The following is a 20,631-nucleotide window of genomic DNA, read 5'->3' as shown; positions in this document are numbered from 1 at the left end:
CACACCGTTGATTAAAATGGCCCCACGTCCATCAACGGTTCAACGTATACATGGACCTGAGGTCCTGGGAGCTCTAGCTTTTTGCCTTTCCTTTGTATTCTGGAGACTGTCCACAGTACATTTTTTGTCCTCTTCTTTCATACATCGTTTTCAAATACACATTATATATATATGTTTTGTATCTATAGGTAGAGAGAGAGTGGATAGAGAGAGAGATAACCACGATAGAGCTCAACTGTAGAGAGAGAAAGGAAGAGATCTAGAGAGAGAGACGGTGGTGCGAGTTTTGCGAAGATGGATAAAGCCTTGAGCAACGATTCCTCATCGATTTCATCTTCGTCTTCCTCCACAGGAGCTAACAGAGAAATGTTCCTCAAAAATGTTCACCGGAATTCGCACAAGATTTCGAAGCCGATTCGGAAGCCTCTCCTGCCGCCGGCGGCCGGAGCTTCATCGGCGATACCGATTCCGGAGCCTAATCCGATGAATTCGACTCAATCTCAGCCACAATCGCAGCAACCGCCGGTGTACAACATCAACAAAAACGATTTCCGCGATGTCGTGCAGAAGCTCACTGGCTCGCCGGCTCACGAGCGCAATCCGACGCCGCCGCCGCCGGCGGTTACTCACCCTAGACCGCCGAGCTCTCGCCTCCAGAGGATCCGCCCGCCGCCGCTGGCTCAGATTGGTAACCGACCTACGCAGCTGACGCAGCTCATTCCTCGCCCCCAAAACGACGCCGGTCAACGATTTTCAGCGCCGCCGCTGCCGCCGCCGCAGGTGCAACCGTTTCAGCCGCTTCCGCCGCTTCCGTCTGTGCACCCTGCGGCGGAGTCCCCGATCTCCGCTTATATGCGGTTTCTGCAGAGCTCTGCCTCCTCCCCTGCTCCGCCGCCTATGTGGAACGCAGTCGCGCCTGTCGCACCTCGTCCTGACTCTCTTATTCCTCAGACCGATTTCAGCCACCGTCCGCCATATCCGCCGCCGACTCAGCCTGAATCTCCAATTTCCGCTTATATGCGGTACATCCAGAGCTCCGCCTTATCTTCATCAGCTGTTTCACCTCGGGGGAGCGGCGTACCACCGCTACCACCGCCGCCGACGCCGCTTCACCCCCATCCTCCACCTGCCCCACCGCAGCAGCAGCAGCAGCAGCAACACCACCAACCGCCGCCTCCGTCCAATACCTTACCGCCGTCCCCTTTTCCGGTGCTTCCGCTGTCTCCTCTGCCATTTGGATGCGCTCCGTCGCCTAAATCCTCGTTTGGTTTGCTTTCACCGAGCTTCCTGTTTTCGCCGACTGGCCAGTTAGGGTTTCCGCAGCTGCCATTGTCGCCGACTCTCCCTGTTCCAAGCCCTAGGTGGAAGGGCATTTAAGGAATTTCACTATACAAAGAGGTATGTATGTTCCATCATATCCTAGGCCATTTTCATTCCTTTTTTTTTTTTTTTTTCTAAAATCAATTTGTTATTATTTCGTGAATACAGTGATGAATTTCAATATGCATATGTACATGGTTTGGGAAGATTATAGGGAAATATGAGCACAGTGTAATGTAGTGGAACAACAGATTTAGGCAAGAATGGTTAATCAGTGTTTGTTCTGTATATGAATGATGAACAAAGTGTAGGAAATGCAATGCAACTCTTTTCTTCCCTACTTTACCAAATTAAACTCTTTTTTTTTATCAAATTTTGTGGGGCAATTAGGCTTCAAATTATTGGGATCTTGATTCTTTAGTGTTCTTTTTTTATCATATGTTAGCTCAATTTGTGTTTTACACTATCTGAATATTGTGTTGCTTTTTAGGGCTTGATGAACACAATCAATTTTAGTTATATGGTGTTTTTATTCTATGTCTATTGTATTCCTGATTCTATATTTTCCATTATTGGGAAGCTCACAATGGGGTTTGTTTTTACATAATAATTCTGTTTTAGAATAGAAAATTCTTTTGGGATGGTGGGTTTTCTTGGTATTGCCAAAACTAGAAGTTGGGGATGGCTTGAGGATGAACAAACACTATTTATGGCTATTGTGGTAATAATGATAGTTCAAGAAAGTGTGGAAATAATGTCTTTTACATTTGAGCCTACATATGATGAATTGATTTGAATTGAATTTAGGAGATGTTTTCAATTTTTTTTGTAAATGACACTCCCCTTTACAATGGAAAGTAGAATTGAAATTTGTCCTAAGTAAATATTTAATGTATAGAAGAGGAGTGTTATTAGGCCTTGAGATGGTGACGGCGAACTTTGAACAAATTCTCACGGGTGAAAACACGTGTAAGTATGATTATTAAATTCGAACCAATTTTGGTGCTACTTTTTAATAGGAAGTTACTTACTATGATGTGAGATTAGTGTAGCACGGCCGAACCATGTGTAACATGATTGTTAAAAGTCCTTACACGCTTGTTATGTTTAAGGAGTCGTGGAAGGCTGAAGATGTATATATTTGATAGTTTTAAATAAGGTAATGGGTTGGGACTAAATCCCGAATGCTCGATTCTTGTAATTTCCTTTGTTCGCTCGTAGTTTACGTGTATCTTTTAAAATAGTATATGCCCTGTTGGGATTACACTCCCTATCACTTAGTTATTAGAATTTGGGATTCAAGAAGTTGAGGTCCTAATGAATTATAATGTAAAAATTAAAATGAGAGATATTTTGAAAATAATAAGAAGTTATATGTTATATTTTGTGAGATGAAATAAGTATTTGATATGATCCTGGGACAAGTATTTTACAAAATTTTATAGGTACAACATTCTTATTTAATTTGTATCAACCATTTTAATTAACTGTTTGCTGTTGAGGTAAATTATACTTAAAAAAAAAACTATTGCAAGATATTTATTTTTTATATGTTTGTTTTTAAAGTACAGGCATGATGTATATAATTCAATTTGCCCTTGCTTTGTTATGATCAAATTATACAGATTTTTGAAGACTTACTTCCCTTTAATTAATTGCCTTAAGGAAGATGCTTTGTAATAATGCATACTAACCTCAAATGAGAAAACTAAAGCCTGAAATTATTTTCAATATCAAAATTTTAATAATATATAATTATTATATATAGAAAATATCTTTTGCACTCATACAACCAAACAAATTAGTTCCTTTTTTTTTTTTTTTTTTTATTTTATAACATGAGAACCCGCAAATGTAATACTCTTGAATAACAAGTCTAACTTTTACACCACTTAGACCATAACATGAGAACCAAACGTAATACTCTTGAATAACAAATCTAACTTTCACACCACTTAGACCATCCGTTATGGGACAAACTAATCTCATTTTGTTGATAGAAATAGATCGTATGGCAATGGTATGCAAATCAAAATTAAATATAATGGAGTATTTTATATAAAGAATACATTATATATATAATTTTTAAATAAATATAGATAGTTAATAATATAATATTAAAAATTTATTTTAATTTTATAAATGCAAAAACTTAAAAAAAAAAAATGATTATATACATTCTATAAAAAAAATTCAAAGAAAAAAAATATACTATATAATTTTGTCTGATAGCATAATCATTTTACTAAGTTAAATATTACAGCATATCCTTTTTCCGGGTCGCAGGAGCTCTTCAAGTCAAGAGTCAAGAAGACCCACCAACAGATAAAAAAAGTTCAAAAAAAGAGTAGTATACGTGTAGGCAAAGGGTTTGTTTGATTAGAATTTCATACACAAATCAATTTAAAAGTAGATATTTATTTATAAAATTAAAAAAATAATAATGCCTCCGTCCCATTTAGCCACGAACATATCACTTTCCTTTTTCTTTAAAAGGATTACATATTTTAATCTCATAATTTTAATTAAACTAATTACTTATTTTAATTTTAATTTTAATTTTATAATTTTAATTAAACTAATTACTTATCTTAATCTTAATTTATAATTATTTATATTATAAAATAATTATTTTCATTGTACTAATCACACCCCCTCTTAAAATACCGTATCTTCTACATGTATCTGGGACGGATGGAGTAATATTTTACTTTTAATATCAGTTTAAACAATGCAAACCCTTTGCTATATATATATATATATATTTATTGAGTTAAAAATCAATAATATATTATAGCGTATGTTGAGTGATATTTTAGACGTATATATTTTACTATAATTAAAATCATATCCATTGTAGTGAAACAAAATAAACTACAATAGGATAGTATTAAGAACAATAATGTAATTAGATGATAGAAAAACAGTAACACAGATAAAGCATTGGCCAAATTCTTAGTTAACAACGTACTATAATACCCCTGGAATTCCCAACCCTTCTATTTTTCATTTTTTATTTATTTTTTATGTGGTGAGAAGTAAAGTTTACCATAATAATTTCAAAAAGAACGGTCAGCAGAAGCCTGCATAGTTGTTTAGTTCACCCCAAACCTTCTCCTCAACTTCTTCCCATGACGTTGCTGTCCTCAGCTCTCTCCAGAGTCCGAAAACGGCTCCGAGAACGTTGTCGTCATGCAAAATACAGTAGCACCTGAAAATCCGATAATTCAATTCCGATGGATATATGATGTGCGAATTTGGAGTCGAATGAATATGTACAATTGATTGGAAAGTTCTAAACTTACATGGCGCGGTAGGAGAGTTTTTTGAACCTGCTGTCCTCGACCGACTGTTTGAGCAATTCCCTTTTCAAGAGCGGAAGTTTGTAGCTGCCGAGAAACTGTTTCAGGAGAGTAGGATCTCCCCGGAATACGTCAAGATGTACGGGAATCAGATCGAATATTGGTTCTCCTGCAAAATCGAGATTATGATGATCACAACACTTTCAAAATGACCAATATTCAGCTCAACAACACCGGCCAATTCATTTAGATACACACGTGTGTGTGTGTGTATATTTCCGCATGAATAGGCTATATATAAAATGGATAAAAAGATATTCACATTCCGCTATGGATAAAAATAAAGTGAAGGTATAATGAAAAATTTACTGATAAATTGATAAAAAAAATTAGTAAGTAAAAAAACGATAGTGTCAAAATTGTTGTTCTTTGTTAAAGCAGAGCTGGTAAAATTATAGGTGGACTAAGTGTTTTTACTATAAGTAGAATATGCATAATTTTAAGAGATGTCTCGTCACTTGATCTATAAGGATTTGACTTGATAGTAACATAAGTTGTGAGAACTATATTATATGTTGTCAATTTATGGCAGTATTTTTATCATGTTAGCATAAATCGTGTGTTGTCTGTCGTTATATCATGTTGTACTGATTCAACACCAGAACCGCAGCCATAATGTTCTCATGTTAAGGAAAAGAACTTACCTATGGACAAATCACTGAAATCAAGAATGTGGCTTGGACACCATGACTGCGTCTGGCTGCAGTTAGATTTGCTAAACAATGCATTATCGGGTAGCCGAGGAAAGGGGGCGCTTTCTGCCAATCGAGAAGCCGGGCGGCATGGAGTCATGTATATATTATCATCCATTACATCCGAGTGTATCCAGGTGCACGATCTTCGGAATCCTGTCTCGTCCTTCAAGCGACACAAGTGAATTTAGGATTTTTACAAATATTGAGATGATGATAAAATGCAGACTTGTAAACTTCTTTGAGTTAAAAAAAAAAAAAAAAAAAAGAATTGGTGATCACCTCAAAAATATCTAAAAACCCTGTCAAGTCGAGAGGGATGTAGTCGTCAATTTTCTCAATCAGGTTGCTAGGAATTGGATGGCCCCTGCCGAGATAAAAAGAATTGAAACAAAATCGTTGACGACAAAAAGAGGAAGGCCAAAGAACCAGAAAATATGCAAAGCTTAGTAATCAACATATCAAATTATAGAAAAAGCTGGTACCAATCAACCAATCGCTTTGTGATGTTCTTCCTCCGCTTGTTCAGAATGCTGACAAATAATCTCCGGTCGAATGAGTGAGCCGCACCATGCCCATTAGCGAGGGCCATTTTCAAATGATCTTCTCCGACTGAAAGAGTCGAGTCATCGGGAGATGGCCAGTGCACAGGCAAAAGGTGAATATCACGCAGCTGCTCACCAAGGAAGGAGGCCAAATTAAGTGTATCTGCCGAGGAGAGGGCATCTCTTCTGCAGATTAAACAACGCGAAACGTGATGAGATAATGTCGTGAAATTTATTTCCATCATATTAAAGAATCTGGTTGTATTGAAGTAGGACAACTCACAGTTCAGTAAATATTTTTCCCTCGCATTTTTCTGTCACAATATACGGCCACACCGAGGAGCTCTTCTCACTATTGGTTAATTCGTGTAGTGGCAGCTTCCCAGCTATTTCATGTTCGAAGAGTTTTTTCCCCCAGACTCCAAATGCGTAGTCCACTTCATTATATCTTATTGAGACGGAATTGCTTGTGGTGACTACGTCCAATATGCCTCTACCATCCCAGGGCAAGGCTCTGCGTGATCCATTTTCGTAAATGAGAATCCCACTTGCTAATACGGTAGGGATGTGATTCTTCAGAGAGGAGTTCAGTTTATTCAGTAGATTATGGAACTCGAGCTGCAAAAAATCGAAATATAGATAATCCCACACCATGAAACTGAAGAACAAGAAAGCATTGTATCTACACTACAAGGGAGTAGAGTAATACCTCAGTGCCTAAACAATAAAGCGAAGTTTCCAAGCCTCCTTCGGCAAATATTTTTATCACATAATCATCAACGACATAGACCTGTCAAAATATCATAGAACCTTCTTATCAGTTGATAGTGGAACTCAAAGCTGTCACTTCAAAACATTCTGTATGCCACAGGGGAGCATCAAATTTAGGGAAAAACTTACAGGATTGCTGCCTGTGCCAACAGGAAGTTTCTCATCAAGCCGAGGGGCAGGTAATTTGTGAAATGCACAAATTTCTCCCGCACGTTCAAACCATTTTTCAGCATTGAGCGCTAGACAGGCCCCCTGTGACATAAAGCAGAAGTGGTGGAAATTCAGTCAATATTATTATTGAAACCTCAAAATTATTATATGTGGTGACATCTGGATGCGTCTATTCATCAATTAATAAGAAAGAAGAAATTTAATCATGAGAGACATAAATCACAAGCCTAATCCGTGGGCAATATTTGATCTTTGAGCTACACAGAAATCAACCGTAAGAAATTAAAAATCACAACAAATTTTGCACATTAGATGTTACTATCCTTCTTCCAAATGAATTTTAATATCAATGTGTTACTGGAAACCATGTGTTGTACAAAGACATTTCAATTATAAGTTTTAACCTAATAAAGTTCACATAGCTTTCCAGCATCTAGATCCCAAGCTGTCTCCCACCAGGTTATAAATTTAATTAGTAATTCAGTTCAACTAAATTGAAACTTCCAACCACATCTAACAACAAAAAAATGAAAAAGAAATTATATACCTTCCATACTAGGTCTCTAAGTTCTGGTCTTCCAACCCAGAGTTTCCATAACCAATCTCGCATTTCTCGCTGTCCCATGGAGTTTCCAGAGCTCCACAATGAAGTATAGTGGTCCTTCTCTTTATCCAGAAACATGGATAGGAAATTAATATCATAAGAATATTCTAAATCCTTCAAATCATCACGTGTATCCATATTTGTTACATTCTCAGAGACTGCATCCTCTAGGGACTGGCACATCCGGACCCTCTTCTCTTTCCTAGTTAAATCAGAGTCATGCTTAACAATATCATTATAGGAAACCTCATCAAGAGCAAGAAACCCTGCACGGCAGACGCCTTTATGAAGGTGCCCAGGAGCCATGTCCAAGCATACATATTCAAAGTTTTTGGAGTTGACAAAATTTTGTGTGACTGCAATAGTGGTCTCCAAATTCAACACACAATGCCACCACCCAGTTGGAACATATATCGTTTCTCCTGGCATTTGGGTACACTCTATTGGTTTGTCTTCGGGGCCCAAAAGGGGATAAAAATCCAGCCACCACTGAGAGATATCATGGCTATGGAGTTACAACAATGAAGTGTGGGGGAAAAAACAAGGGAGCAGAAAATGAAACTTTCATACAAAGCAATACCTGCAAAGATGATGGACTATCCACATTGACATCACCATCATCTTCATTTACATGCACCGTCACTCCTAAAGGAACACGTCCTGGAGGATACAAAGCCCACCTAGATAAAAACATTACATTACATAAATATATAGCACAAACATAATAATAAAACATACAAAGGAATATCTGCACAAACAAAAAGTTGCATAGACCAGGAAAAAAACATGATTTGTTAATAAATTTGTGAAGAAATCTGCATGACACTTTAATACAGGATATCTCAATTATATTTGGCACTCAATTATTTTTTTAATATATAACTAAACTAGCATAGGACAGGGCACACGAGACTAGAGGAACAAAGAAAATCATAGCATATTATACAACAATGTATGTTACTTATTTGCAAGCACTACTTAGTAACCACACATGCTGTTATTGGCTAGATGCAAGTTTCAAGCAAAGTTTGCCAGTTTTACCTTTTACGGCCGGAGAGAAGCGTGTTCCATGCACTGGTTAGACCTGGATCAACATGCCACGAGGCCCCAGATCTCTCTGGTCCAATTATAAGCCACCTAAAAGGAGGTCGATGATCAATATCCAGTACATCAAAATAGTCTTCTTGAAATAGTTGGGGCACACTGTAATCCTTCAACAAGTCTGGTGCTGCTTCCCCAAACTGCATTAGTATAATTCCATAGGTGTACAATTCAACACACAAACCAAAACTTCATTTTGATAACAGGAAAACAGGCACACCTTATCGTCAAAAATGTATAGAGGATCTTCATCACGTTGAAGTTGTATGTATGAATTATAATCCTTAAACTTCATGTTTATTTTCTTTGAACTCCTTTGTGATATACCAAACTTTGTATCTGCATACTTCAGCAAGAACTCTTCACATGTCCATGATTTCCTTGCAGACCAATTATCTGCTAATCCATCAATCATAACCTGACATATAAGTAGCATTTGTCAAATAATAGATCACATTGTTATCAAAACCTCTAAGCTCACAAATCACCAGTCCAGATCTAAAGAATTGTCATGTGAATTTTTCATCAGTTATCCTTGTAGATGAAAACCTAAAACTTAATATCATAATCTGAAGCTTCTAAAAAAAATCTTTTCTTTTTGTGTGTGTGTGGATCAAATCAGAAAAGGCACCGCCATATTTGAATTCAGGAGCACTAATTATCAAGAAGCAAAGGTATAGCCATTTGAAGATGAAGTTAAACCATGTTGAGCATGCATTATAAATAACCTTGGGAAAATAACAATAGTAACTACATAAACAAGTAAAAATAAGTTTCTCAGCATAGTTGACAATTAAAAATGTGTTTCCCAACATAGTTGTTGCGTATATTGCTAACATACTGGTTTTTGACCATCATAATCCTTATGGAACTCTTCCAATGAGATGTTCTCCCTTCTCTCGACATTTCCATCATCAAAGTAAAATTCCTTTAATGTCGTATTACATCTATAGAACCTTCTGTAGAGAAACAATGAATTGAATCCTGCATAAGTGTATCAAGTATTGGCATCAGACCAATGATGATATAATCCTCGAACAAAATATCAAAACAGAGATTCTTTAAATAAATACCATCAAAGTACAGAGTTTGTTTTGGCGGAGCTTCGGTATATTTGTGTAGCAAATCTAATCTGAAATCATTTGAATACAATGAAAGCAATCAAATTCTCTGTATATTAATATAAAAACTTTATATTATTAATTATTCGAGAGAGAGAGGGATCAAGAATTTACTGGTGCAAGGCAGATTTCTTCCACGATCCTTTGTACTCCAGATCACGAATCACAACACTAAGGCACAGAGTCATCCACAGTGGCTCCTCGTTGCACAATATATACATCACACTATACCCAAAAAAAAATAAGGAGAAGAAGAAACAGATGCGTCAAGGCATATAAAAATGAACTAGGATAGACCACCATTAGAGTGATATTTGGTTGAAATTAGAAGAAGACAATGGGTGTGTTTGATTGTACTTTGATCTTCCTTTTACAGAATTATATTTTTTTTCGAGCTAAAACACATCACATAACAAATCAAAACTTTCCACTCAAATCCAAATCAATGTTTACCTATATGAAATGTGGATAGCTCATGTTATGATTTATAATATCAATTAGATGAGAGCTAAACATCAAAGATTCATAATACTACAGCTTATAGCTAACTTTCCCATGCTGCAGTTCTTTTCTTCACTATGCAACAAATGAGTCCCCCAAAATTTACACGATTTAGATGTGAAAACAGTGCTAAAAATCTCTCCTGATGGAACTAAAAAAAAAAAAAAAAACACTAAATCAACTTCCACTTGGTAAAACCATAATATAATCAAGCTCAGTTAGCAAATGCTAATTCTAAGATCACAAATCACCCTTCATTCACATCGCCATCCATGATTGAATTGCAGTCAAAAGATGGAAAGCACAAACTAAATAAGGAAAACAAACAATTGACCAACGATATGCCGAGAATTGCACCTGCTAACACAAGAGAGGCGCGCGACATCGAGAGGCGTGAGATTCGCCAATATAATACACAAAACTTCATCCGGAAGAACACGGAGGTCACCTAGAGCCTCCGACCGGCGATCTCCGGCCAATACCTCCGGACGCAATTCACCGAAGCAGGAATCCATCTATCCAATACAAACCCCGTTCGAAACTCAATTGAGAGCACCCTCCCAACGTAAAAACCACGCTTAGAATTTATGTTGCTTCGGAGTCGGAACGGGAGCGATGCAATTTCGAATCTCCAGGAAACGCGACTTTAGAATCTGACACGTCGATGATAACGATTTTAGGTTTATTTGGTTTCTTAAGCGTGTCAATAAAGCGTGGCGAATGTGTCACGTTTTAATGGTAGTACCTCCTTCTCGTTATATATTTAATTTTATTTTAAATTTTTTAAATTTAATTAGATTAATTAATTATTTTAATCCTATTTTTAATTTTTTTTATACTATAATTATTTTTATTAATATATTTTAAATTATTTACTAATTATATAATTTAGTGTTAACTGTAAAATTGACATAATAGTCCGGGAGGTGTGCTTATTTTGTGGGATTTTTGGAAAATAAATTTTTTATATGATATATAGAGAATTGTATATGAAATATAAAAATAATGAATTTATGTAGTGTATTATTCCTTCCGTCCTCACATAATTTGTCTCTATTTTCTATTTTCGTTTGTCTCCTTTCTATTTTTTGAAATATAATTATACACTTTAATCGCATTTTAAATTTTAAATTTTATAATTTTCTTAATTTTAATTAAACTATTTACTTATTTTAATCTTAATCTAGAATTATTTTTACTAAATAATAATTATTTTTACTAATACACTTCTTAATTACTTACTAATTATATTTTACCTCAATTCTCGTATCTACGGTAATACACCCATATTACATACATTGGACGGAGGGATTAATATTTTTTTTTAGGAAAACGTGTGGAAACAAACTTTGAAAGAACAAAGCTATGGTCATAATAAAATTTAAATTATTGGGTTTGTTTATTTGTGGTGGTTTGAGAGTTTGGATTTTAAATTGAGATTTGAATATTAAAAATTTTAAATTTAAATAGTTATACGATGGGATATAAATAAGTATTGATATAATATTTTGAACGTAAAATTCGTTTTAAATATAATATATAAAAAAATATTTTATTTAATATTTTTTAATATATAAAAAATATAATTAGTAAGTAATTTTTAAAAAAATTAATTATATATTAAGATTAAAATAACTAAATAATTAAATTAAAATTTAAAAAATTATAAATTATGAAATTTAAAATGCGATTAAAATATATAATTATATTTAAAAATAAAAAAATTATGTAAAATAGACCAAAAAAAAAAATATATGAACAATTTATGTGAAACCCATGATTTATTTATATGTTAAAAGATAATGTAAATGCATATAACACTAAACATTTTATATTCCTTCAAAGTTATGTGTTGACAAGCTATATTTTATGTAGGGATGTCAAATGGGGCGGGTTAGCTCCGGATCGCCCCGGATCCGCTCTGCTGGTTCAGGTCTAAATAATATGTTTCGGAGTGGATTGTGGATTTAAAAATTTAAATTCGGCCGAGTTCGGGGTGGGTTACAGATTTTACTAAAAATCTGCCCCAACCCGGACCCAAACCCGGATATTTTTTAAATTATTATAACTAATATATATGTACATTTATATAATAAAAATATATTATTTATTTACTTAAATAATTTTAAATATAAAATTCAATTAGTCACCTGCTCCAAATAATTTTTTAAAATTATTATACCTAATATATGTATATTTATATAATAAAAATATATTATTTATTTATTTATCTTATTTTTATGGATCAATATTTGATTGTCTTTAGAATTTTATTTTTTTTTGTGTGTTTTTAATGCTATTTATTTTAGTATTCGATTGTTAAAAAAATATTTATTATTATATATTTACAAAAAAAAAAAACGGATTTGCCGGGTTGGCCCCGAACCCGAATGTTTCGGGGCGAGGCGGGTCCTGGGCCGGGTGGAAGCGGGGCGGGCGGGTCTCGGAACCTAATATTTTCTAACGGGACGGATCTCGAAGCCTAATATTTTCTAGCGGGGCGGGTCTCGGAGCCTGCAAAACCCGTCCCAAACCCGCCCCGTTGACATCCTTAATTTTATGTGGTATACACAACGCTCATTAATTTAAATCAATATTCTAACTAAACAATAAAATCAAACAAAGACAAAACATTTGGTAGTTGAAAGATAAAACATGATGGGAAGTAAGTACTAGTAGTTGTGCACATTATAGTTGACACTTAGAGATATTTCGGTACAATATATCGAAAAAGATTGAGTTATATTTTATATCATATCAAATTTTTTGGTACTTTCAAACAATATGTCACACAAATACGAGTTTCGATCGACGTTTGTTCAGTGCGCACTTTTAATATCGGTTTGTAATTTATGGTAGCTGACGTAATTTATGGTCATAATGACATTAATAAATATTATTTTTAATGGTGGTTATAATTAATATATTTAATAATAATTTTAATTATAGTTAATTACACTAAAAAAGGATAAAATTTTATCTAATAGTCTTCACCTACGATTTGAGCCATTACAATTCGGACTTTACTTTGGATTTCGAATCGTATTCATCTCGAGACTGAATAAATATCTTTTGGATGACTATAAGGCTTTTTATTGATTGAATAATAAATTAAAAAAAAATAATTTTCCATAATAAATTTCATTAATTATTTTAACTAATTTATCAATAGATATTCTACTATATCTTACATGTATATATTGATTTTTTATTACTCTCTCTTGTCAACTTTAATACTTATATATATTTTTTGTAAGTAGGTTAAGAAATATTAATATTTTATTATTAACAGAACATATATATAGTAGTATAAAAATTAAGTTGTTTTTATTTTTAAATGTAAATGAATAATAAAGTGTAGTAACACGATAAATATATATATATAAATTAATAGTTAGTGATAGAATCTACCTTTATTAAAAAGAGAAATGTAAATATTTAATTGGATGGAGAAAAATAAAAATATGTAAACCTTTGAAGTAGACAAAAATTATTTTTTATTTTTTTTACTATTTGTAAATGATGATATGGTGGTATCAATATTTTTGGTTTAAATTTTGACGTTTTTCAGATCTTATCTGCCACATATGATTTTCAGTGACAAAACTAACATCTAAATTATGGGGGTAAAATATTATAATTTATTTAATATTTAACTAATAAATTTAAATAATTAATAATGACAAAATTATATATGAATTTAAATAATTTTGAGAGGTAATTTATATATAAATATATAAAAATTAATATTTTTAATATTAAAAAAATTATAAAAAATTTGATTTTGGATCAATTGACCCTCAAACCCTAGTATAGTTTTGTCCCTCGTGGTTCTCCTTCCATGATTTGTCTAACCAAACTTAATTTTTTAGACTATTAAATTCGATCGATCTGAATCACAGCCGAAAAATAGCGCCAGGCAAACTCTCAAATTATTTATTTTTTAAAAAAAAACACGCATCTATTCCTATTATTATTAATTATTATTATTATTATTATTATTCGCTGGAATGAATGTACTGTCAGCGTGGGTAGCGCTAAAGCGACGCAGCTGTCACAAAAATCACACAAAAAAGCCACAAATCCAAAACATTATACAGCAAATCAAATCAGCCTGTTTCCCTTCCAACTGTAGGTTCGCTGTCACTCTACCCGATCCTTCTTAAATTTCTTCACCCTCGCTCACGCACTCCACACCAAATCGCAACTTCCCAACCGCCGCCGGCCGCTGAACTCAGATTCCAAGTTCCAATGGACGCGCCGGAAGACTTACCTAACAACTTTCCAACAATATTTTGATTTGACGATCAAACTCCGATCCAATCAACGATGTCTCAACACCATTACCGATCGCCGTTCGGAGACACGACGCTTACCAAGGTCTTCGTCGGAGGTCTCGCCTGGGAAACTCCGACCGCCGTCATGCGCGGTTATTTCGAGCAGTTTGGAGAGATTCTAGAAGCAGTCATCATCAACGATAAGGATACAGAGAAATCCAAAGGATACGGATTCGTAAGCTTCTATCGTTTCCACCGCCATTAATTCTTCCGCAAAACATAAACATCCATATCTATGTATATATGTAATTCGATCAATACTTCTTCGATTTCTAATTCAATAACCAAATTAATCGACGCAGGTAACGTTTGGCGATCCTGAATCCGCTCGGAGAGCTTGCGCCGATCCGAATCCGGTGATCGACGGTAGAAGAGCCAATTGTAACATTGCTTCGTTGGGAAGAAGACGACGTCGTTTGTCTTCACCTAGAGGTTCCTTTCTCATTCCTAATTTCTAATGCATCATTACCATATAATTAATTAATCAATTCATTGTGAAAGCATATAATTAAACTAAATTACAGGAAGAAATCACGCCGGAAGCTTACATCAAGGAGGCCTAACGGTGGCGCCGCCGCAGGCTGGATCACCGTCTTCATACTCGTATCCGGTGCTATCTCCACCTCCGGCATCGCCGGCGGTTATTTATCCACAGTACGGGTAAGTATATATATATATATATTTATATATATCGCAGCCTGCTGTTAAATTAACAATCAGAGGGAACGTTTCTTAGCAAGTCCATGGACCATTGGTCCTGAAGCAAAATTACCGTTAGCATGATTATAGCAAGAACCTACATCCCCGGACTTGCTTAGATTCAGTACAGCCGTATGTTTGTTTTGTGTTTTGATATATATATATATATATATATATTTATGTAAATTCCGAAAATTTGTATAAATAATATAAAAATAAAAAATGTATTTAATATATTTATTTTTTTGAACAAACATATTAGAAAAATTTTATCTAAAAGAACAAACAGGATTTTTACTGATTTTGTATGACAATTCAGGATAATAAAAATATGAATGCATGTTACATAGTGAATTTTGAAAATCAGCACACTGTAAAATACAAAAATAATACATGCATTTATTACATACAACACATATTATATAATAAATAAATATATGTGTTGTTTGTTTATAATTAGAGTATATCACGTGCTAAAATCAATTATATATAGTATGTGTTATGTGATACTATATTATGTAATGTTAGGTCATGTATTGTATTTGTATTATAGTAATATATATTGTGTGTTGTCTGTAGTAATACCGTGTGTGTCCGATAGCACGCTGTGACCTATTTAGTACAGTGCTTTTTATATTCAGTAGTTTAGCCGCCTATATATATATATATATTTGTATATTAATGAATCTTGGTTTTCAGGTACTCAGCATACCCATCTGATTACACTTACCATCAGGTTTAATTTGTTCAATTTTTTTTTTTAATCAACAAAGTAAAATGATACAATAATTATTTTCTTCATAAATTCATATTTAACAATATTACATATAATTCTTGTGCAGGCAATATATTATAATCAGGTGTATGGCGGTTCACCTGCACCATCATCTTCATCATCACCATCATCATCCATGGCAACTCCATATCTCCATGGCTATTCCACACCTCCGGCGCAGCATATCCAAGGAACTCCTTATCTTTACTATCCTGCGCAGATGGGGTCTTCCTCCTTAACCTACGCCCCTCACCCTAATTTCATATTACAACCAATGAGGATTCCTCCATTCACTTCACCCTCAACAGGTAATTATTTAAATACTCTCTCAATAAAGTTGGAATAAAGTCTTTAAAAAAAAAAATTAAATTTGGGTTTTTATAAGCATTAATTTTTTATTATTATTTTGCTTCTTGAGTAAATTTATTTGAAAATAATTTGAATTATCTTATATTTACAGGTGATACATATTCATGCATTATATATAAAATTTTATGTAACATTTTTTTTTAATGAATATGTGAGTGTTACTCAAAGATGTATGACTACTAAAATGCTGACAAATAAGAGAAAATCAACCTAAAATAACAAGAAATATTTTTTACAATACTAAAATTACATTTTCTCTTAAATTAGTTCGTTGCTTTTTATTATTACTATTATTCTCGAGATTGATAACTATAGTTATTTGTCTTTAATTGAATTGTGCTTGTTTGAAGTTCCACCTGAATTTGTATGAAATTTTTTAGTATTTGTTATTTCCTCCGTCCCTTTAATAATTTATCTATTTTTTCATTTTGTCCGTCCCATAACAAAATATCTATTTTTTTTTTAATAATTGTACTATTTATCTAACGTTACAAATACCCTTCCAATTTACAATATATTACACAAATGTCATTATATTTATATTATACAATATTAACAGGGTTAATTTAGTCTTTTTACCTTTATTTTTATTTTATCCTAATATAATACTAATATTTCTAAAACTCCGTGCAAAAAAACAAATTGATATATATAGATATAGAACGGATAGAGTATTATAGAAAAATTATATGTGATCAACATGCGTTCAAGTGTGATATAGAAAATTTTGAAAATTTTAAAATATAGTATAGAATTATAAATTTGATGTGAAATTTTATGAGATGAAATTAATATTTTATGTGTGTTTCTTTTATTTTTTGTTTCTTTTATTTTTTATTTTTATTTCTTTTACTGTTGATGGATATATAGTGTCAAAACTTATAAAAATATGTATTTAATTATAACCTTAAATAAAAACTGGACATTGAATATTATAATGTTTTGAATAAAAAAGTCAAGTTGAAAAACATGAGTAATGAAGGCCTTCATTTTTTTTTTGGTTGTTATGTCTAAGATTTGGACATGTAAAAACGATGTTTAGATTGAGAGTTTTGAAGTTTTAAAAACAATAAAAAGTTTGATGTCTGATATAATAATTGTTTTAAATAAAAAAAAAATTATGATTAATAAATAGCTTTAAAAAATATAAATAAACAAAGTCTAAAATTTATTTACGGTTGGTGCAATAGGGGCATTTTTCTTTAGGATTGGTTTGATAAAATTTGTTTTAAATTTGATATTAAAATACTATTTGATATAATATTTTGTAAAAAAAAATATACTTACTTTTAAAAACTATAAAATTCAAATAATAAAAGTAGAGAGATTTATGTTAAAAAAAAAAAAAAAAACACTTTTTTGTAAAATTTGTTAGAGCATATAAATTAATGTGGGGTGTGGAGAGGTGAGAATATTAATTGTAGAGTGCATTGTAATGAAGTCAGCAGGTGAGATGAGCTGTAGAAATTATTATACGAGAATGGTCCACCCTGGCCTGCCAATTGCCATAATATATATATATAGATACATGGATGGGGATAGGAATTTATGCATGCCAGAAAGACATGTGCTTTACAGACACATATATATATATATACACACACTCTCGGTCCTATATATATCCATTTGTTTTTTTTTTTTTTTTTTTTTTTTTACGGAGTTTTAAAAATATTAGGATAAAGTAAAAATAAATGTAAAAAGACTAAATTATTCTTATTAATACTATACTCTCTCCGTCCACAAACTAATGTCCTAGTTTCTTATTTGGAACGTCCAACAACTATTGTCATATTTTCTTTTTTAAACACAAATTTTACATTTTTACCCTTCATTCATTTATTACTTTTAATCTCTACCATACACTTAAGGGCAAATTTGTCCATTCATAACAAAAAGACAATCACCTAAAAAACCGTGTAAATATACTTTAAGACAATAGAAAATAGACGGAGGAAATATGATATAAAGATAATGACATTTGTGTAATATATTATAAATTAGAAGAGTATTTGTAATGTTAGGTAGGTGGTACAATTACTAAAATATGAAATGTATACTTTGTTATGGGACAAACCAAAATGAAAAAAATAGATAAATTGTTAAGGGACGAATGGAGTATTAATTTGACGAAATTAGCAAATTATTACATGATAAATAACATATTATTAAGTTAGCACATCAAAGTAAAATAATTAGTAAATTGTTACAAAACAGATAGCGTATATTGTATTATATAATATATTATATATTATAGTATTATTTGTTACTTTCTTTATAAATATTTTGTGATTAGATCAAATTACTATTGTGCTGAATTTAAAATATATTTTGTTATATATAATTATATGATATATTATTTACATATATGTTTAATATTATATCAATATGTGTTATTTTTTAATAAACATTTGCTAATTGAGTCAAATAAATACATACTAGTTTTACTCAATCGAAATGTATATTTGCTAAACCGAAACGTATATTTGGATTAATATATGTTTCTTTTGATAAGTTTGGTAAAATTATGGTTTGAGTTTGGTATTAAAATAATGTTTGATGAGATGTTTTGTGAGAAAAAAAAGTGTATACTTCCCTCCGTCTTTCATAGTTTGTCCCTATTTTCTATTTTCGTCCGTCCCACATAATTTGTCCATTCATTCTTTAGAAATATAATTATACAATTTAATCTCATTTTAAATTTTAAATTTTATAATTTTTTTTAATCTTATTTAAACTATTAAGTTATCTTAATCTTAATCCACAATTATTTTGATTATACGATAATTATTTTTACTAATACACTTCTTAATTACTTAATAATCACATTTTACCTAAATTCTCGTATCTACAGTAATAGGCCCATAATACATGGGACGAATGGAGTATTTTTTTTTTAAATGCAGAGTTCAAATAGTAAAATTTGAGAAATTTTGGGTAAAGAAACATATATGTCTATAATATATTTTATGTCTGGGTGAAGATAGTCTTTATTAACAGCTTTATTTGAGAATAGACTGGTGATGGAAACCGAAAAATTATATATATATATATATGGGAGAAGTATAATTCGACTTCGTTATTGTGTTGATTTGAAGAATATTTTTAAAAAATTCGGATTAAATGTATATATTTTTAGTACAAATAACAGTGTGCTCCGATAATTAAAAATATTCGTTATTTGTTTATTTTCTAAACTAATGCACTATAAGTCTATAACATTATGTCTAGTACTCTATAGAAGTATAATCAGTGTTATACTTCCTCCGTCCACGGATAAAGTATACATTTACTTTTGGCGCGATGTTTAAGAAATAATAGTATTTTAATTATAGTGGGTAGTTAAAAGTAGTGTAATGACATTTTTGCCCTTGCTTTTTGATACAAAAGTGATGATGTGATGTAAAGTAAGGGTATTTGTGGAAAAAAATGAGGTATTTAATGAAATGTTTACTTTATAATTGGACATCCCAAAATAGAAATGTGTATACTTTCTAACTGGACAAAGAAAGTATATAATAAAAATATATCTGGTATTTTATAGAAGTATATTTGATGTTTTATCTAGTATATTATTGTTAGTTCCCCGAATAACATTGATTCCAAAATCCATAAAACACCGATCAAGATTTTAGAATACATATGTTTCAAATATCGTACATAGCTAGAGTTTTGTTGAACTAACTAGTAAAATAAATAGAAAAGAACAATTTATTAAACAAATAATATTAGAGGTCCTTTTCTTGTATTATTATTATTATTATTAAAAGAATTTATTTATATTTAAAATATTCAGTTGGTTTTGCAGGTGAAACATTGATAGAAACAGAGGCTGGACCTGGTACAACTTCATCGACAAATTCTTCTACTAATTGAGACAGACTAGACACGATTTATTCATGCAAATTATATATATATATATGTAAAATAATTAGTAGATATTTATTTGCATTTGTTCTGTCCAAAAACTTGTACCTTATTTAACCATTCTTTTGTCTTCTCTTAAATATTGGAGGCTTATTTTTTAATAAGTATTATATTCAATCTTCGTATATTAATTAATATGAATATATATATATATATATCTCAGTATTTGTAGGATTTTTTATTTTCTATTTAAACTGCCCATTATGATCCAGGTCGAAGTGTCTAAAAGCTCTAACAATATTGATTATTTTGAACCGAAATTAAAATATTTGTCCAATAAAATTATAAATTTAACTCGAAGATCCATCAAAATCCAAGAAAAAACTTTGACACGCCAAG

At 32.0% G+C, this 20,631-nt stretch overlaps 3 protein-coding genes across 6 annotated transcripts; 2 read left to right on the top strand and 1 right to left on the bottom strand.

Annotated features, from left to right (window-relative positions):
• The first annotated feature begins 188 nt into the window (after positions 1 to 188).
• Positions 189 to 5,407, top strand: LOC127242774 (VQ motif-containing protein 9). Of its 3 annotated transcripts, none has more exons than XM_051262465.1 (2): positions 189 to 1,398; positions 5,293 to 5,407. In XM_051262465.1, the coding sequence occupies exon 1, from the start codon at positions 295 to 297 to the stop codon at positions 1,375 to 1,377; it is 1,083 nt and encodes a 360-aa protein (XP_051118422.1). In that variant the 5' UTR covers positions 189 to 294; the 3' UTR covers positions 1,378 to 1,398; positions 5,293 to 5,407. The 3 variants fall into 3 exon arrangements, with proteins under 3 accessions (XP_051118422.1, XP_051118423.1, XP_051118421.1); XM_051262466.1 differs by having other exon boundaries at positions 5,285 to 5,377; XM_051262464.1 differs by lacking the exon at positions 5,293 to 5,407 and adding an exon at positions 1,489 to 3,122.
• On the bottom strand, positions 4,149 to 10,833 carry LOC127242771 (lysine-specific demethylase JMJ21). Its single transcript, XM_051262461.1, has 16 exons — positions 10,546 to 10,833; positions 9,802 to 9,912; positions 9,640 to 9,698; positions 9,408 to 9,550; positions 8,787 to 8,984; positions 8,507 to 8,706; positions 8,046 to 8,145; positions 7,409 to 7,954; positions 6,820 to 6,942; positions 6,629 to 6,709; positions 6,203 to 6,537; positions 5,860 to 6,105; positions 5,657 to 5,741; positions 5,327 to 5,540; positions 4,626 to 4,791; positions 4,149 to 4,531 (listed from the first exon to the last, which is right to left on the bottom strand). Exons 1-16 carry the CDS (start codon positions 10,701 to 10,703, stop codon positions 4,393 to 4,395), a joined length of 2,904 nt encoding a protein of 967 aa, XP_051118418.1. The 5' UTR covers positions 10,704 to 10,833; the 3' UTR covers positions 4,149 to 4,392.
• Positions 10,834 to 14,277: 3,444 nt separating this feature from the next.
• Positions 14,278 to 20,409, top strand: LOC127242535 (uncharacterized). Of its 2 annotated transcripts, none has more exons than XM_051262092.1 (6): positions 14,278 to 14,700; positions 14,828 to 14,957; positions 15,050 to 15,185; positions 15,924 to 15,960; positions 16,067 to 16,307; positions 20,162 to 20,409. In XM_051262092.1, the coding sequence occupies exons 1-6, from the start codon at positions 14,518 to 14,520 to the stop codon at positions 20,239 to 20,241; spliced, it is 807 nt and encodes a 268-aa protein (XP_051118049.1). In that variant the 5' UTR covers positions 14,278 to 14,517; the 3' UTR covers positions 20,242 to 20,409. The 2 variants fall into 2 exon arrangements, with proteins under 2 accessions (XP_051118049.1, XP_051118050.1); XM_051262093.1 differs by having other exon boundaries at positions 14,282 to 14,700; positions 20,174 to 20,409.
• Positions 20,410 to 20,631: the final 222 nt, after the last annotated feature.

Source organism: Andrographis paniculata, unplaced genomic scaffold (genome assembly GCF_009805555.1).
Source record: "Andrographis paniculata isolate CXL003 unplaced genomic scaffold, ASM980555v1 Contig87END, whole genome shotgun sequence".
Lineage (NCBI taxonomy): Eukaryota > Viridiplantae > Streptophyta > Magnoliopsida > Lamiales > Acanthaceae > Andrographis > Andrographis paniculata.
The sequence above is the reverse complement of the archived record's forward strand: the minus strand, read 5'-3'. Positions and strand labels throughout refer to the sequence as shown.